Consider the following 15,184-nt stretch of genomic DNA (forward strand, 5'->3'; position numbering starts at 1 on the left):
CCTGCTGGGAGATCGTTGGTCGCTGAATAAAGTCCAGAACTTTATTTCGTCGCTGGACTCCCTGGAGACATCGCTGGATCGGCGTGTGTGACACCGATCCAGCAATGTCTTCACTGGTAACCAGGGTAAACATCGGGTAACTAAGCGCAGGGCCGCACTTAGTAACCCGATGTTTACCCTGGTTACCATGCTAAAAGTAAAAAAAAAAAAACACTACATACTTACCTACCGCTGCCTGTCCTCCAGCGCTGTGCTCTGCACTCCTCCTGTACTGGCTGTGAGCCGGAAAGCAGAGCGGTGACGTCACCGCTCTGCTTTCCGGGTCCCAGACAGTACAAGAGGAGAGCAGAGAAGCAGAGCGCAGCGCTGGAGGACAGACAGCGGTAGGTAAGTATGTAGTGTTTGTTTTTTTTTACTTTTAGCATGGTAACCAGGGTAAACATCGGGTTACTAAGCGCGGCCCTGCGCTTAGTTACCCGATGTTTACCCTGGTTACCGGCATCGTTGGTCGCTGGAGAGCGGTCTGTGTGACAGCTCTCCAGCGACCAAACAGCGACGCTGCAGCGATCCGGATCGTTGTCGGTATCGCTGCAGCGTCGCTAAATGTGAAGGGGCCTTTACCCGCTGGCTGCATGCTGGCTGCAATATTGGATTGAAGTTCATTCTCTGTCCTCCATAGTACATGCCTGCACAAGGCAAGATTGCTTTGTGCAGGCATGTACTATGGACGACAGAGAATGAACTTCAATCCAATATTGCAGCCAGCGGGTAAGGAAAGGGTGAATCAAACACCCGAAAACTCCGCCCATATGACCCAAAACCAGTCCCGCCAAATTCAGGTGACAGAGTCCCTTTAAGTAACTGATGTTTTTAAGGGGTTAAAGGTCTTTGGGCCACTGATCTGACACTTAAAATACACAAAAAGTGATGCCCTGAATCAATCCCAGGTCCCTCCAGCCTGACTCAAATGGGTTCTGGGCATCAGAACTGGCATCAATGTGGGCACACAGCCCATTTTCACACATTTGAATAAGTAACTGATGTTTTTAAGGAGTTAAATGCCTTTGGGCCACTGATCTGACACTTAAAATACACAGACAGTGATGCCCTGCATCAAACCCAGGTCCCTGCAGAGCATCAATGTCTGTGTATTTTAGGTGTCAGATCAGTGACCCAAAGGCATTTAACCCCCCAAAAACATCAGTTACTTATTCAAATGTATGAAAATGGGCTGTTTGCCCACTTTGATGCCAGTTCTGATGCCTAGAACCGATTTGGGCCAGGCTGGAGGGACCTGAGTCTGATGCAGGGAATCACTATCTGTGTATTTTAGGTGTCAGATCAGTGGCCCAAAGGCATTTAACCCCTTAAAAACATCAGTTACTTATTCAAATCTGTGAAAATGGGCTGTTTGCTCACTTTGATGCCAGTTCTGGTGCCCAGAACCCATTTGGGCCAGGCTGGAAATAACTGGTTTGGATGTGGGGCGCCCTTTTCTATATGTCTGCAGTGTGAGATCAGTGGCCCAAATGCATTTAACTCTTTCTTCTACGCTCTTTGGTGCCCACTTTTGTGCCAGTTTTATTGTTTTTGTAGCCATTTTTAAGTGTAGTCACATCAGGGCACCTCACTGCATTGTCTTTTATTATTGTGATGCTTATTTTTTGTTGTTAAACCTATAAAAAACAGAAAAGAAAAAATTGCCGAATAAAAAACCAACATGAGCTCCGAATAAGAAACTGAACGAATAGAAAACCAACTTCAGCCTCGTCTTTTTTTTGGTTTAAATTTTATGGATCATGGTTGTCCTGCGTACACACAGGAGCGCTGTGGCAGCCTGGGGCACTGATCCACCATCAGCCTGATAGTGTGAACAGGTTATTAAGCGTCCGCTGATTGGTACAACAATCCAGAGTCAGGTCCTATAAACTCATCCATGGGTCAGACATCTGCGATTCCCTCCTACGTGAGCGCGTGGTCGCTGTACATCAGTGTTAGGTCAGTTTTACCATCACGTACTGTATGTAAGAATAAATAGACCGAAAAACCTTCATTACACCGTTACTGACGGACGGCACACAGATCGTACACGATGCCATCCGTGGGCTTTCACAGACCCATACAGTTCCATAAGCGACTAGGATCCACACGTTACCATAGGTTACAGATCCTTGGGGTACGGTCTAGACAGTTTGTCTGCAGAGAACAATCCAGTACAATGATCTCTGTGTACGACAGTGGCCTTTCTGTCATAGTGAAAATCTGTTATTCGCATTGTCCTAGCTAGAAGGCTGTTAAGGAGCACTTCAACAATACATCATCAACATAATCTACTATGGTAGGTGCCATATAGATAAGAAGTGAGAAGAAACAGTAGCAAAAAGAAATACTTTATTAATTAAGGCCGGGATGACACAGCGAGATACGGCCGAGTCTCGCAGGTGAAAACCAAGCTCTGGCGCCGGCACTCCGGAGCGGAGCGTGCAGCCGCACAGCAATACATGGAGCCACACGCTCCGCTCCGGAGTGCCGGCGCCAGAGCTTGGTTTTCACCTGTGAGACTCGGCCGTATCTCGCGTATGTGTGATCCCGGCCTTACAAAGATAAAAAATATAGTTAAAGAGACAGGGCAGAGTAAAGCCTCTAAACAAATGGGGAGCAGTAGCAGCAGCAAGTAATAAAGTGCACAGTAAAGTAGAATGTAATTTAAAGCGCCCCTATAAAATAAAAAAAGACACATTTGGGCTCACATATAGTCAAATCCAAGAAGATGGCAGAAAAAACATGTGAGCCACAACTGTTCTTTTATAAATATAGTTCCAAATTGTGGTGCATTCTATTGCCTTTAACCCTTTGGGCTCCTGTTCTATCCATTGATTTATAGACAGTTTTCACTTGCACATGCATTTGTGTACTCAGCGCTATATGGCAATATTTGTCAGCTGAACCATTTTCCACCATCCCCCCCCCCTTCTTTCTTTTTTTCTGCCATCTCCTTGCAATTAAAGACTATATGTGAGCCTAATTGTTTTTTTCTATTTTTTTTGCTTTAAATTACATTCCACCTTACTGTGCACTATATTACTTGCTGCTGCTACTGCTCCCCATTTGTTTAGAGGCTCTACTCTGCCCTGTCTTTTTAACTATATTTTTTATCTTTGTTATTTAATAAAGTATTTCTTTGAAATTTTACTACTGTGTTTCTTCTCTACATGGCACCTACCATAGTAGATTATGTTGATAATAGTGAAAATCTGTGTATACAACAGAAATCCTTAGCCCAGATTTTTCTGGAAAGAAAATGTGGACCTTGTACCATGTGCACAAATTAAGAAAGCCAAATGGTGTTATTAGACTGAGGCTGGGGCAGGTGCTGCAGAAGGGGCTTATGCTGCTTCATACATTTGGCGCCCCTTTAGGCTATGCTCATACGTTGCATTCCTGCTGAGTATTTTCAGCGGTTTTATTGTTCTTGTGCATGCTGATAAAGTTTAATGTCCCCCCAAGAAACAGGATTCAACTCACTTAGGTTTTGCACCAAAAACGCAGGTATCGGGTCTTACTACGTTTTAGGCGCAAAATTCTAAGTGAGTTGAATCATGTTTTGGGGGGGGCACTAAACTTTATCAACATGCACAACAATAATAAAAATATAACAGCAAATACTCAGCAAAACCTGCTATTTGTAAGCAGCTTTACTGCCAAGATACAGGTTTTGCTTGCAGAAAAACAAAGCAAAAACACAGGTATTTACTCATTGCTTTCTGTGTGTGCAAAACCTGAAAGGCTGGATTCACACTGCGTTATGGGCGTCGTTAGACGGACTACGTTACACCGCGGCATAAACGTGGTGTAACATAGTTCGTTAAGGCCGCCATTAATTCCTATGTCGGACGCATTGGGTGTGCGCTAGCGATGTGCCGCCATTGAGTGACGGACCCTGAGACGCGGGCTGCAGCGTTTCCGGGTCCATCACTGCTAGCGCACTAGTGCGATGGAGAATGTCGGCACTTGCGTCAGCAGCCCGTTGAACACATACTGTTTAACGCAATGTGAACCCGGCCAAAGTGACCTGCTGCAGTTTGCAAAAACACAACCTTTTCCAATTCAGTCAGGAAAAAACACAAATCTGTGTGCATGAGATTTCTGACATCTCATAGCTTTTGCTGGTTCTGTGAAACGCAGCTAAAAATTTGCATTAAAAAAAACCACGCACCAAAATAGCATCGTGGGAACATAGCCTCAGACACTTATTACAAGGATTTATGTTTGTGACTCACCTATGACAATGGAAGTAGCGATGCAATGACTTATGCAAAACATTATGTATAATTTCTGAAATTATTGAGAACCCAGAACAATAATTTACAAATTATTTATTACAAAACATTTTATATCAAATACATAAAATACACAAAATGCACATTAAAAAGCACACTTCTTTGTACGGAGAGGGTCTTAAAATCTTCGGTCACCACAAACATCCAGTCAAACATTCTGCAGTTTGCTGAAACGCAAAAAAATTATGTTATTTTACATCACAACAATAAAAGCCTGTAAATCTCAAAATATGATCTACAAAGTGTGTGATAGGTAAAATATTTGGGGAATTGAGGATTTAAACTATGGACTATCCACTAGTTTTAGCAATTGGGATCATAGGGGTATACTCCTGGCAGCTCAATTGCTGAGAGACGGCTCACATAAAAGTTTTGCACAATTAAACACTGATTTTAACTTCCCACTTAGTTTTATGTACCAATATTTGCAATTCCATTGTGCATACTGTGCACAACTGAGAGAAAATAACACTCTAGTTGATGCAATGACCACATCTGTGCACACAAGGGGCTTAATCTTATCTATATATACACAAACAATCATCTCTGTAAAACAAAGTGGGAGGGAGACTTGGGTCCCAGGTCTGAGAAGCAGAGCAATGAGATGCTGGACTTAACACCTAAACTATCCCTGTGTCTGGGTCACAGAGATTATCCCAACTTTTTTCCACATGCAGAATGAATTAGGGTACCGTCACACAGTGGCATTTTGATCACTACGACGGCACGATTCGTGACGCTCCAGCACCGTAACAATATCGCTCCAGCGTCGTAAACTGCTGTCACACTTTGCAATGTACGACGCTGGAGCGATAATTTCATGACGTATGTGCGATGTAGAAGCCGTTGGTTACTATGCGCACATCGTATACGATATATGTTACACCATGCAATCATGCCGCCACAGCGGGACACTAGACGACAAAAGAAAGTTTAAAACGATCTGCTACGACGTATGATTCTCAGCGGGGTCCATGATCGCAGGAGCGTGTCAGACACAGCGAGATCGCTGGAACGTCACGGATATAGCGCTGGAACGTCACGAATCGTGCCGTCGTAGTGATCAAAATGCCACTGTGTGACGGTACCCTTAGACTTCAGAGTATCTTATTTAAAATTGGCATACACGCCTGGAGAAGCCCACCTAATGCACATGATGTCGGACTGTATGAATATAAAGAGCTGTTGGAATGAGGTGATTGCCCTTTTAAAAATGTATTTGGGGTACAATTACAGCTAGAAGAAGAAATCTGCATTCTCGGTCTTTTGGGGGAGGGCGTGGATTCAGATTCTTGATATAGCCATTTCGTGAATGTGGTCGATATTGCATTGGATAGACCATACCGCCCCAACAAGTAAAAAACTTAAGAGATCGCAATCTAAAATAATATTTTTTGTATAGAAAGGGGGTCTTACATTAAAATGAATGCACTAAAAAAAAATGTGTAAATACATGGGAACAGTGGCTAATTACCCTGGGAATAACATAACATATCAGACACACTGTACTATCCATATCCTAAATTAGAAAACACTATAGACTCTTATAGAGGTCCATAAACATTAATTCACATTATCAGGTATTATGCTGCATAATATAAACACGTTTCAATCCAAATAACATTTTCTTTTTAGTACTGTGCTTAGGCAAGCCGGCTGTATTCATTTATTTCTTTTTCCCAAAGTGACTATGTAATTTGCAAATACAGATGTATATGAAAAAATTGAGAAATCTGTGAATTGCTTGTCATATAGGTACCACCCCCAAAAAACAACCGGTCTATTATGATATGCACTTCCAGATAAATCAATAATTGCAAGAAAGAAGGAAGCAATTACTTTTAAATAAAATATGAAATTGTGAACCTGCGTTTAGGAGGAGGCATCGGGATTATCTAAGTGCTACCCCTAGAGTTTTCTTTGTTGCTAGGGGCGATATTGTCAGATTCCTTCATTTCCCCCAGTACCTGGCAGCGGTTTTGCATTGAGGTACATGGTAATGGGGAGCGGTTAGTCGCTTCACTATGGTTATATACAGAGTGATGATACACTTGTGATGCGTTCAAGCCGGCTGTTACAGGGGTACTCGGGGTAGCGGGTACAGAAAAAAAATCTTGTTTGTACTGTCATTTAGATCGGAACCCATCCCTTGTAGATTGTGAGCCCTCGCGGGCAGGGTCCTCATTCCTCCTGTACCAGTTATGACTTGTATTGTTTAAGATTATTGTCCCTGTTTTCATTATGTATACCCCTCCTGTTAGCCGGAGTATTACCACAGCAGCGCGTGTTACTTCATATAAGCAGCAGAATCCAACGTAAGGCAAACTGTGTTTAATATATGCAGCTTGAACTGGAACAAAATAAGAAAGCTTTGACAGTAACTACCGATATAATCTAGTCCATGTAACACATGTCTCTCTGTGAAGGAAACAGCAGCAGAATGATGCAATCAGTGAGAGTCCTCTGACCTTTTTGTACAAACTTTAACAATCACAGCATAGCTGACAAATGAACACTCATAGACATTCAATGCAGACTACAACAGGAATGGAGTTGTTGCATTTAAACTTATTCCAACACCCCCACTCAACAACTGCTTATCCTGTTAGTCCCATTGCAGTTCTGAATTCTTCAAACTTGGCTCTTGACAATGGCTTTGTCAAAACATCTGCTAACATCTTGTCAGATTCACAGTAAACGAACTTTAGAACTTCACGCTCTACTAAGTCACGCAAATGATGATGTTTAACATCAATGTGCTTTGTTCTTGCACTTATCCTTTCACTGCTGGCGAGCTTGATACATCCTTGGTTGTCCTCATAGATAACAGTTGGTTCAGCTAGTGGTTTGCCGAATTCTTCCAAAAGTTGCTTCAACCAAATTAACTCTTGACTTGCATGAGCAGCTGATGTATATTCTGCTTCTGTAGAAGACAATGCAACTGACACTTGTTTTCTACTGGACCATGAGATTGAAGTGTGTCCTAACTTGAACAAGTAACCACTTGTTGATCTTCGATCACTTGAGTCTCCAGCCCAATCTGCATCTACATATCCTCTGAGAATTAGATCTCCTGATGCAGAAATCTTTAGACTTAACTCTTGGGTTGCCTTAAGATACTGAAGAAGTCTCTTAATTGCATTCCAATCTCTTTGGCGTGGCTTGCTTACACGTCGGCAGAGAATTCCCACTGTGGCTGAGATATCTGGACGGGTTGTGGTTGCTATGTATAGAAGTGCCCCCACTGCTTGTCTGTAACTGTCATTTGTGGGTAGCAGATCTTCTTCTCCTTCCAATTTTAGGTAAGATGGATCCATTGGAGTTGATATGCCTTTGGCTTCTGACATTCCAAACTGGTTTAGAACTGTGGAGATTTTAGAATTTTGATTAAGAAGAAAACTTCCATCTTCCTCTCTCTGGATTTGGATTCCCAAATAGTATGTCACATCTCCAAGGTCCTTGGTCTCGAAATGCTTGTTCAGAATTTGACCTAGTTTTGAAATTTCTCTCTCTTCTTGATGCGCTATTATTACATCATCCACATATAGAATAACATACATCCAATCTTGTGATACACCTTTTGTATACAAACATGGATCCGCTTGAGACCTTTTAAATCCTTCGTCGATTAACACTTTGTTCATCTTAGTGTTCCATGCTCTTGCTGATTGCTTAAGGCCGTAGAGAGATTTTTGCATTCTGCAAACAAGGTTCTCTTTACCCCTTTTAACATAGCCTTCTGGTTGAGTCATGTACAGCTCTTCTTCAATGTCTCCATGTAGAAAGGCTGTTTTGATGTCAAAATGTCTTACTTTCATCTGCTGAACAGCAGCTATGGATAATAAAGTTCTGAATGTAGTTTGCTTGGCAACTGGAGCAAAAGTAGCATCATAATCTTCACCATATTTTTGTGAATATCCTTTTGCGACCAATCTTGCTTTAAAACGGTGAACATTACCTTCGGAGTCATATTTGTTCTTAAAGACCCACTTACATCCAATTGCTTTCTTGCCTTGAGGTAGCTCTGTGAGCTCCCATGTTTTGAGCTTATGAAGGGATTCCATTTCTTCATCAGCAGCTTTTATCCATTTTTGCTTCTTATGAATAGGCAGTTTTTGCATTTCCTGCCATGACTGTGGCTCTTCTTCTGGAATTGATCTGACCATATAAGAAAGGCGTTTAGCTGGAATTCCTTTATTTGATCTTTCTGATCTTCTGATCTCCTGAGGTTGGCTTGGTTCTTCTGTTTCTTTTTCAGTACTTTCAGAGCATATCCAGACTTCAGTATTTTCTTTGAGATTCTCTTCAATGTCTGGAATCACTGACTGAAATTCTTGTTCCTTAGGTTGAATTATTTGCGTAACCTCATGAAATTTGAGCGATACTGAGTTTTCATCAATCACTACATCTCTGCTGATTGTTACTGTGTTGGTCTGTGGGTGCAGGATTCTGTATCCTTTCTGAGTTTCACTGTACCCCACAAGAACTCCTTCCTTTGCATGAGATTCCCACTTAGAACGTTTTTCTTTGGGAACATGCACAAAAGTTTTGCTTCCGAATATCCTGAGATGCTTCAGGTTGGGCTTCTCACAGTTCCATAGCTCATATGGAGTTTTACTTGTAGCTTTACTTGGCAGTCGATTTTGAAGATAGGTAGCAGTCATGATGGCTTCTCCCCAATATGTTGTAGGTAGGTTTCCATCAAATAGCATACTTCTTCCACTTTCACAAAGAGTTCGGTTCTTTCTCTCTGCTGTCCCATTCTGCTCTGGGTTGTATGGAACGGTTGTCTGGAACACGATTCCATTCTTTTTCAGGATGGTTTGCACTTTACCACTTGTATATTCAGTTCCATTATCTGCTCGCAGTACCTTTGGTATTCTTCCAAATTTGTTAAGAACTGCAGCAAGATATTCTTCAAGTTTCTGTGGAACTTCATCTTTACTTTGAAGTAGGTAAGTAACAGTATATCTGGAATAATCATCAATGAATGTGAGAAAATATCTCTTCTTGCTGGGAGTAAGAACACTCATTGGACCACACACATCTGTATGTATCAAATCCAGTATCTGTGCAGATTTAGTAGTGCTTACTTTAGGAAACGATTTTCTGGACATTTTCCCTTTTAGGCAACTTGTGCACTTCATTGTTTGATTACACTGGTTGATTGCAATACCATTTGCAAGTTGAGCTAGTTTCTTTACTGCTTCTGGATCTCTGTGGCCTAGGCGTCTGTGCCACACATGAATACAGTCCTTATGAAAATCTTGTCTAGCACTGTAAACAGTTTCATTGCATTTCAGCTGATAAAGTTCATCTTTGATTTTTCCTTCGGCAAGGGTATGACCCTTCTTTGAAATGATGCATCTGTCATCCTTAAATGTAACTATATTTCCCTGTTGTGCAAGCTTCTTTACAGATAAAAGGTTACTTTCAAGTTTGGGAACATACAGCACGTCTTTAACTGGGATTTTTCTGACTTGTGCTGAGGATTGAACTTGACAATGGAGATAACCATCTCCTATTCCTTCTGATGTCATATAGTGACCATTAGCTAAAATTACCTTTTCAGACTTGCTTTCATCTAGATTAATGAAGAAATCTTTATCACGTGTCATGTGAGCAGTCGCTCCAGAGTCAATACACCAAACATGGTTTGCATATGGGCTTGTGCTGACCCCAAATGCAGTCGCAATACATGCATCTTCCTTCTTTACAGCTGTTTTAACCTTTTGATGACTGTCCTGCTTTTTAAACTGATTCATTCTTGCTTTCCACACTCTGCAGTCTGCTTTAAGGTGACCAGGCTTTTTACAGACAAAACATTCACGAGTTTCCTTTAAATGACTCTGAGCTTTAGAAAAGTACTGTGTCTTTAATGCTGCTTCTGCTTTGCATATATTATTGCTAATAGTCTCTGACTTTCTCTTGTATTCATCTGCAAGTTTCCCTTTCACATATTCTAGTGTGAGTTCATCATCTGGTCTGGCATCTAATGCAGTCACAAGCGTGTCATAACTTTCTGGAAGACCACTTAATAGTAATGCAGCAACATGAAAATCTTTAATTTCTTCACCAATACCCCTTAGGCGCTCCACAATCTCTAGGGTGTTTCTGATATAGTCCTGCATATGCTGGCCATCACTTAATTTAGACTGATACAGCTTTCTCATAAGATATAGCTTATTGCTGAGATTTGACCTTTCATGCACTTTCTGTAATTCTTCCCACATTTTCTTTGCAGTATCACATTTGCATACATGTACAATCTGGTTATCATCTATGCTGAGGGAAATAGTGCTTTGTGCTTTCTGATCAGTCTCTAGCCAATCACCCGGTACTGGGTCAGGCACAGGCTGTTCAATACATTTCCATGTACCCTCTCTTATAAGTAACATCTTTACCTTGAATTTCCAGGAGCTGTAATTGTGATTTGTGAGACTTGGCACTGTGTACTTCACTGCATTCCTTTCTGTAGACATTCTTGTCTCTTGTACCTTTTTTTTTTTTTTTTTTGTTACTGGCCCTTTAAGCTGCGCTGTCCGGTGCTCTGTACACTGCGGTACCTTTGCGTTCCGGTGTCCTTGTATTCCGGGGGTTCCTCTGTGCTGTCTGCGCTTGGCTCGCTGCTTATTCCGGTGACTGGGCTTTTTACCATTTACTTTCCGGTGGCTGGGCCCATAACCTGTTAGCCGGAGTATTACCACAGCAGCGCGTGTTACTTCATATAAGCAGCAGAATCCAACGTAAGGCAAACTGTGTTTAATATATGCAGCTTGAACTGGAACAAAATAAGAAAGCTTTGACAGTAACTACCGATATAATCTAGTCCATGTAACACATGTCTCTCTGTGAAGGAAACAGCAGCAGAATGATGCAATCAGTGAGAGTCCTCTGACCTTTTTGTACAAACTTTAACAATCACAGCATAGCTGACAAATGAACACTCATAGACATTCAATGCAGACTACAACAGGAATGGAGTTGTTGCATTTAAACTTATTCCAACACCTCCTCACATGTAAAGCGCCATGGAATAAATGGCGCTATAACAATAAATAATAATAATAACTGTAATGTACCTCATGTACAGTAATAAGTGACACACCAGTATTGATTACTGGCCTATTATGGAATCCAGGCACTAGATCCCTGCCACATTTGCGATGTTTTCGTTCATAGTAACATAGTTATTAAGGTTGAAGGAAGACTAAGTCCATCTAGTTCAACCCATAGCCTCAGCTAACATGCCCTAACATGTTGATCCAGAGGAAGGCAAAAAAAAACCATGTGGCAATTAGTAAGCTCCACGTTGGGGAAAAAAATTCCTTCCCGACTCCACATACGGCAATCAGACTAGGTTACTATGTTTTCGCTCAGTAAGCTCTTCTTCCTTCGTTTTATTTCTAGTAGTAATATTTCGGGATAATCTAATTATGTTACAGTGGTTTTTAAAGGGCTTCATTTCTCCAAACAAATGTGATATTTCGTTGTTACTGTGCATACTTTGTTTTCGATAATAAAAGACACAATGTGTCTAGAGAACTCTTATCTGATCCCTCTGTCGTAGTGCATCAGGATCCCCAATGTCACCGCAGAGTGTTTTATGCACCATGAGGCCTGTAGGTAGAATATCTGTGGCTAAGTAGCTTTCCAATTTAGCAACCTCCCATAGGTCTCGCATTTCTTTAAACAGCAAATGTTCTAATGTTTTAAGTGACTTCTTAATATTTTCAATTTCTGTGGAGTGCACACACAGTGGGTCCTGTTTTGGATTAAGCCCAAATAACTGATGGACATTCTGGATCCTTTCTTTCCGGTTGATCCATAGGTCCCCCATCTTGAATTATATTATTGATTGAGGTTTTGGATGTTTAAAGATAGAGATGTGATAAAGACATTTTCAATAAATATGCAGGCCTAATTTTATTTTTGTATGAAGGCACTATAAGGTTACTAATCTATACTGTGCACACCATCACTGTCGGTCGAGTGGTGTCGATACAGATTACTCTAGAAGCCCTATCAGAGGGAGCACTTAAATAATCCCAATACCTCCTCCTATCCTAATTTCATATTTTATTTCAATTTTAGCAACAAGTGTATTGGTCGGATTACCTGCATCTGGGTTCAGCGACTAGTCAGGAGCGCCATTGAGGGCATTCATATTCACAGTGTTTAAATAAAGATGAATAAAATATAACACTTTATCGAAACCAAAAAAAATCTCATAAAAACACAATGAAAAAATGCAAAAACATTCATTACATATAGTGAAGTTCTTCAGGTAGCCCGAAAAAGCCGACATGAAACGCGCATTTGGGTCACCTTCATCCCACTATCAGGTTGCATTTCATGTTTGTTACGTCTGCGCCTATTGTGACACCAACTTATGGGTAACTAGGCACTCCTGTGTGGCTTGGGCGGCCTGTAGGGCATTCATGTGACAGTATGCATTATATCTAGTCAGTATTTTTAGGACTTCCTTATACAGAATTTTTTTTGCATTTTTTCTGTCACTTGCTGCTATATATGCCAATCATCTGGGCGTCCTGTCAAGATTCTCTTGGTTACAATAGAAATACTTGTCTCCTAACCACCTGTCTTGCATTTCACTATTTCGCTAGCATTATTTCTCATTGACCAAGGAGCTGGTTTCTCTTGTTACACTCAATTATTACTGTCAGTAATTCCATTGCTGGTTACATATTGTGACTGTGTCATTGTACTACTTGACTGTTACCAGATAATTCCCGATTCATATTTGTCTGTATCCACGTGTTTCCTGTGGTGTGGCACTCACTGTCACTTCCCCTTTTTAATGTTTTGAGAGATTTTTTGGTTTCAATAAAATGTATATTTTATTACCGTTTATTTAAACGCAATTGCTTCCTTCTTTCTTGGAATTATTGGTTTTCATATAGTTTGATGCTTGTTTACTGTCGGGTTATTGTCCGAATGTTTGTAAAATAGAACAAAGTGTTGGTGAATCTCTTTGTTCACAATAAAATCGATTGTAACACAAAACGTCTCTAAAGGTACCGTTACACTAAATGACTTACCAACGATCACGACCAGCGATACGACCTGGCCGTGATCGTTGGTAAGTCGTCGTGTGGTCGCTGGGGAGCTGTCACACAGACAGCTCTCTCCAGCGACCAATGATCCGGGGAACGACTTCGGCATCGTTGAAACTGTCTTCAACGATGCCCAAGTCCCCGGGTAACCATCGGGTTACTAAGTGCAGGGCCGCGCTCATTAACCCGATATTTACCCTGGTTACCATTGTAAAAGTTAAAAAAAAAAAAAACAGTACATACTCACATTCCGATGTCTGTCACATCCCCCGCCGTCAGCTTCTCGCACTGACTGTGTCAGCGTCGGCCGAAAAGCAGAGCACAGCGGTGACGCCACCGCTGTGCTCTGCTTTACGGCCGGCGCTGACAGTAGGTGCAGGGAAGCTGACGGCAGGGGACGTGACAGACATCGGAGGACATGACAGACATCAGAATGTGAGTATGTACTGTTTTTTTTTTTTTTTAACTTTTACAATGGTAACCAGGGTAAATATCGGGTTACTAAGCGCGGCCCTGCGCTTAGTAACCCAATATTTACCCTGGTTACAAGTGAACACATCGCTGGATCGGCGTCACACATGCCGATCCAGCGATGACAGCGGGTGATCAGCGACCAAAAAAAGGTCCTGATCATTCCCCAACGACCTCCCAGCAGGGGCCTGATCATTGGTCGCTGTCACACATAACGAGCGGGATCGTTGCTACGTCACAAAAAGCGTGACGCTGCAACGATGTCGTTATGTGTGAAGGTACCTTAAATCCAGCACAAGCTGCACTTACTAATAGATGTGTTTTATTGTGCTGTGTGTTTCTGTAGATTGATAGTCTGGTGTAAGAAATAAGAACGATGTGATAAGTGTGTACAGCCATGGAGCTAAATCCGTAAAGGTCATGGACTTCACACCTCATTCACATGCCTGGCCATCAGACACTCTGCCTCCACTGGGAGATCAGGAAATGTGATCACTTGACAAGTTTTTATCAAGGGGGAGAATCACATTGCAAGTGAAAGGCAATGAGTCTCTGAATAATCCAATTACCTTTTAGCAGGAAGACAACATTAAAGGCAGCCATAGTTTGCACTATGTGCTCATACTGCTGAAGTCTATTCCTTGTATCACCCCTCCCTGCCTCCTATGTTCCCAGTGAGGTGATAGAAGCTAAACTTCAAGATAATCCTGAAGGAGCACTGATAAAAACCCTCCATTGACAGTTATCTTGGCTGACGATCACCAGATGATAGAGCGATGCTCATTCATCAGGTGAGATTATATTTTATGCTGGTTATTATTTATTGTTTTGCTTATATAGCGCTATCATACAATATCAGCGCTGTCCCCAATGGGGCTCATAATCTAGATTCCCTATCAGTATGTCTTTGGAATGTGGGAGGAAACTGGAGAACTCAGAGGAAACCCACGCAAACACGGGGAGAAAATATAAACTCCTTACGGATGTTGGCCTTGATGGGATATCAGGACCCCAGCGTTGCAAAAGCACCAGTGTTAACCACTGAGCCAACATGCTACCCCTCCTCAAAAGATCTAGTCAGTCCTTCATCCTATTTAATTAGGACTTGTGCTAATGAAAACTATGGCCGCCAGTACGTACTGAGCTATTGGCAGTCATATCATGCCGCCGGCCAGTCCATGAAAACGGACCCATAGCCTCTTCCAGACAGCTCTTGTGGAAAAGTTCTTGCTTAAGAACAAGGGATTAGAAACATTGAAATCAAATATTTAATCCATCTTTCCCCGTTCTGGAGAA

At 41.7% G+C, this 15,184-nt stretch overlaps 1 protein-coding gene across 2 annotated transcripts in view; it reads right to left on the reverse strand.

Annotated features, from left to right (window-relative positions):
* Positions 1-4,359: 4,359 nt before the first annotated feature.
* Positions 4,360-15,184, reverse strand: part of POLE2 (DNA polymerase epsilon 2, accessory subunit) — a 36,093-nt gene continuing 25,268 nt past the window's right edge. For both annotated transcript variants that reach the window (XM_069735114.1, XM_069735122.1), the window contains one exon: positions 4,360-4,507. In XM_069735114.1, coding sequence (XP_069591215.1) covers positions 4,489-4,507 — 19 coding nt within the window. In that variant the 3' untranslated portion in view covers positions 4,360-4,488. The remainder of the gene's footprint in view (positions 4,508-15,184) is intronic.

Source organism: Ranitomeya imitator, chromosome 1 (assembly GCF_032444005.1).
Source record: "Ranitomeya imitator isolate aRanImi1 chromosome 1, aRanImi1.pri, whole genome shotgun sequence".
NCBI lineage: Eukaryota > Metazoa > Chordata > Amphibia > Anura > Dendrobatidae > Ranitomeya > Ranitomeya imitator.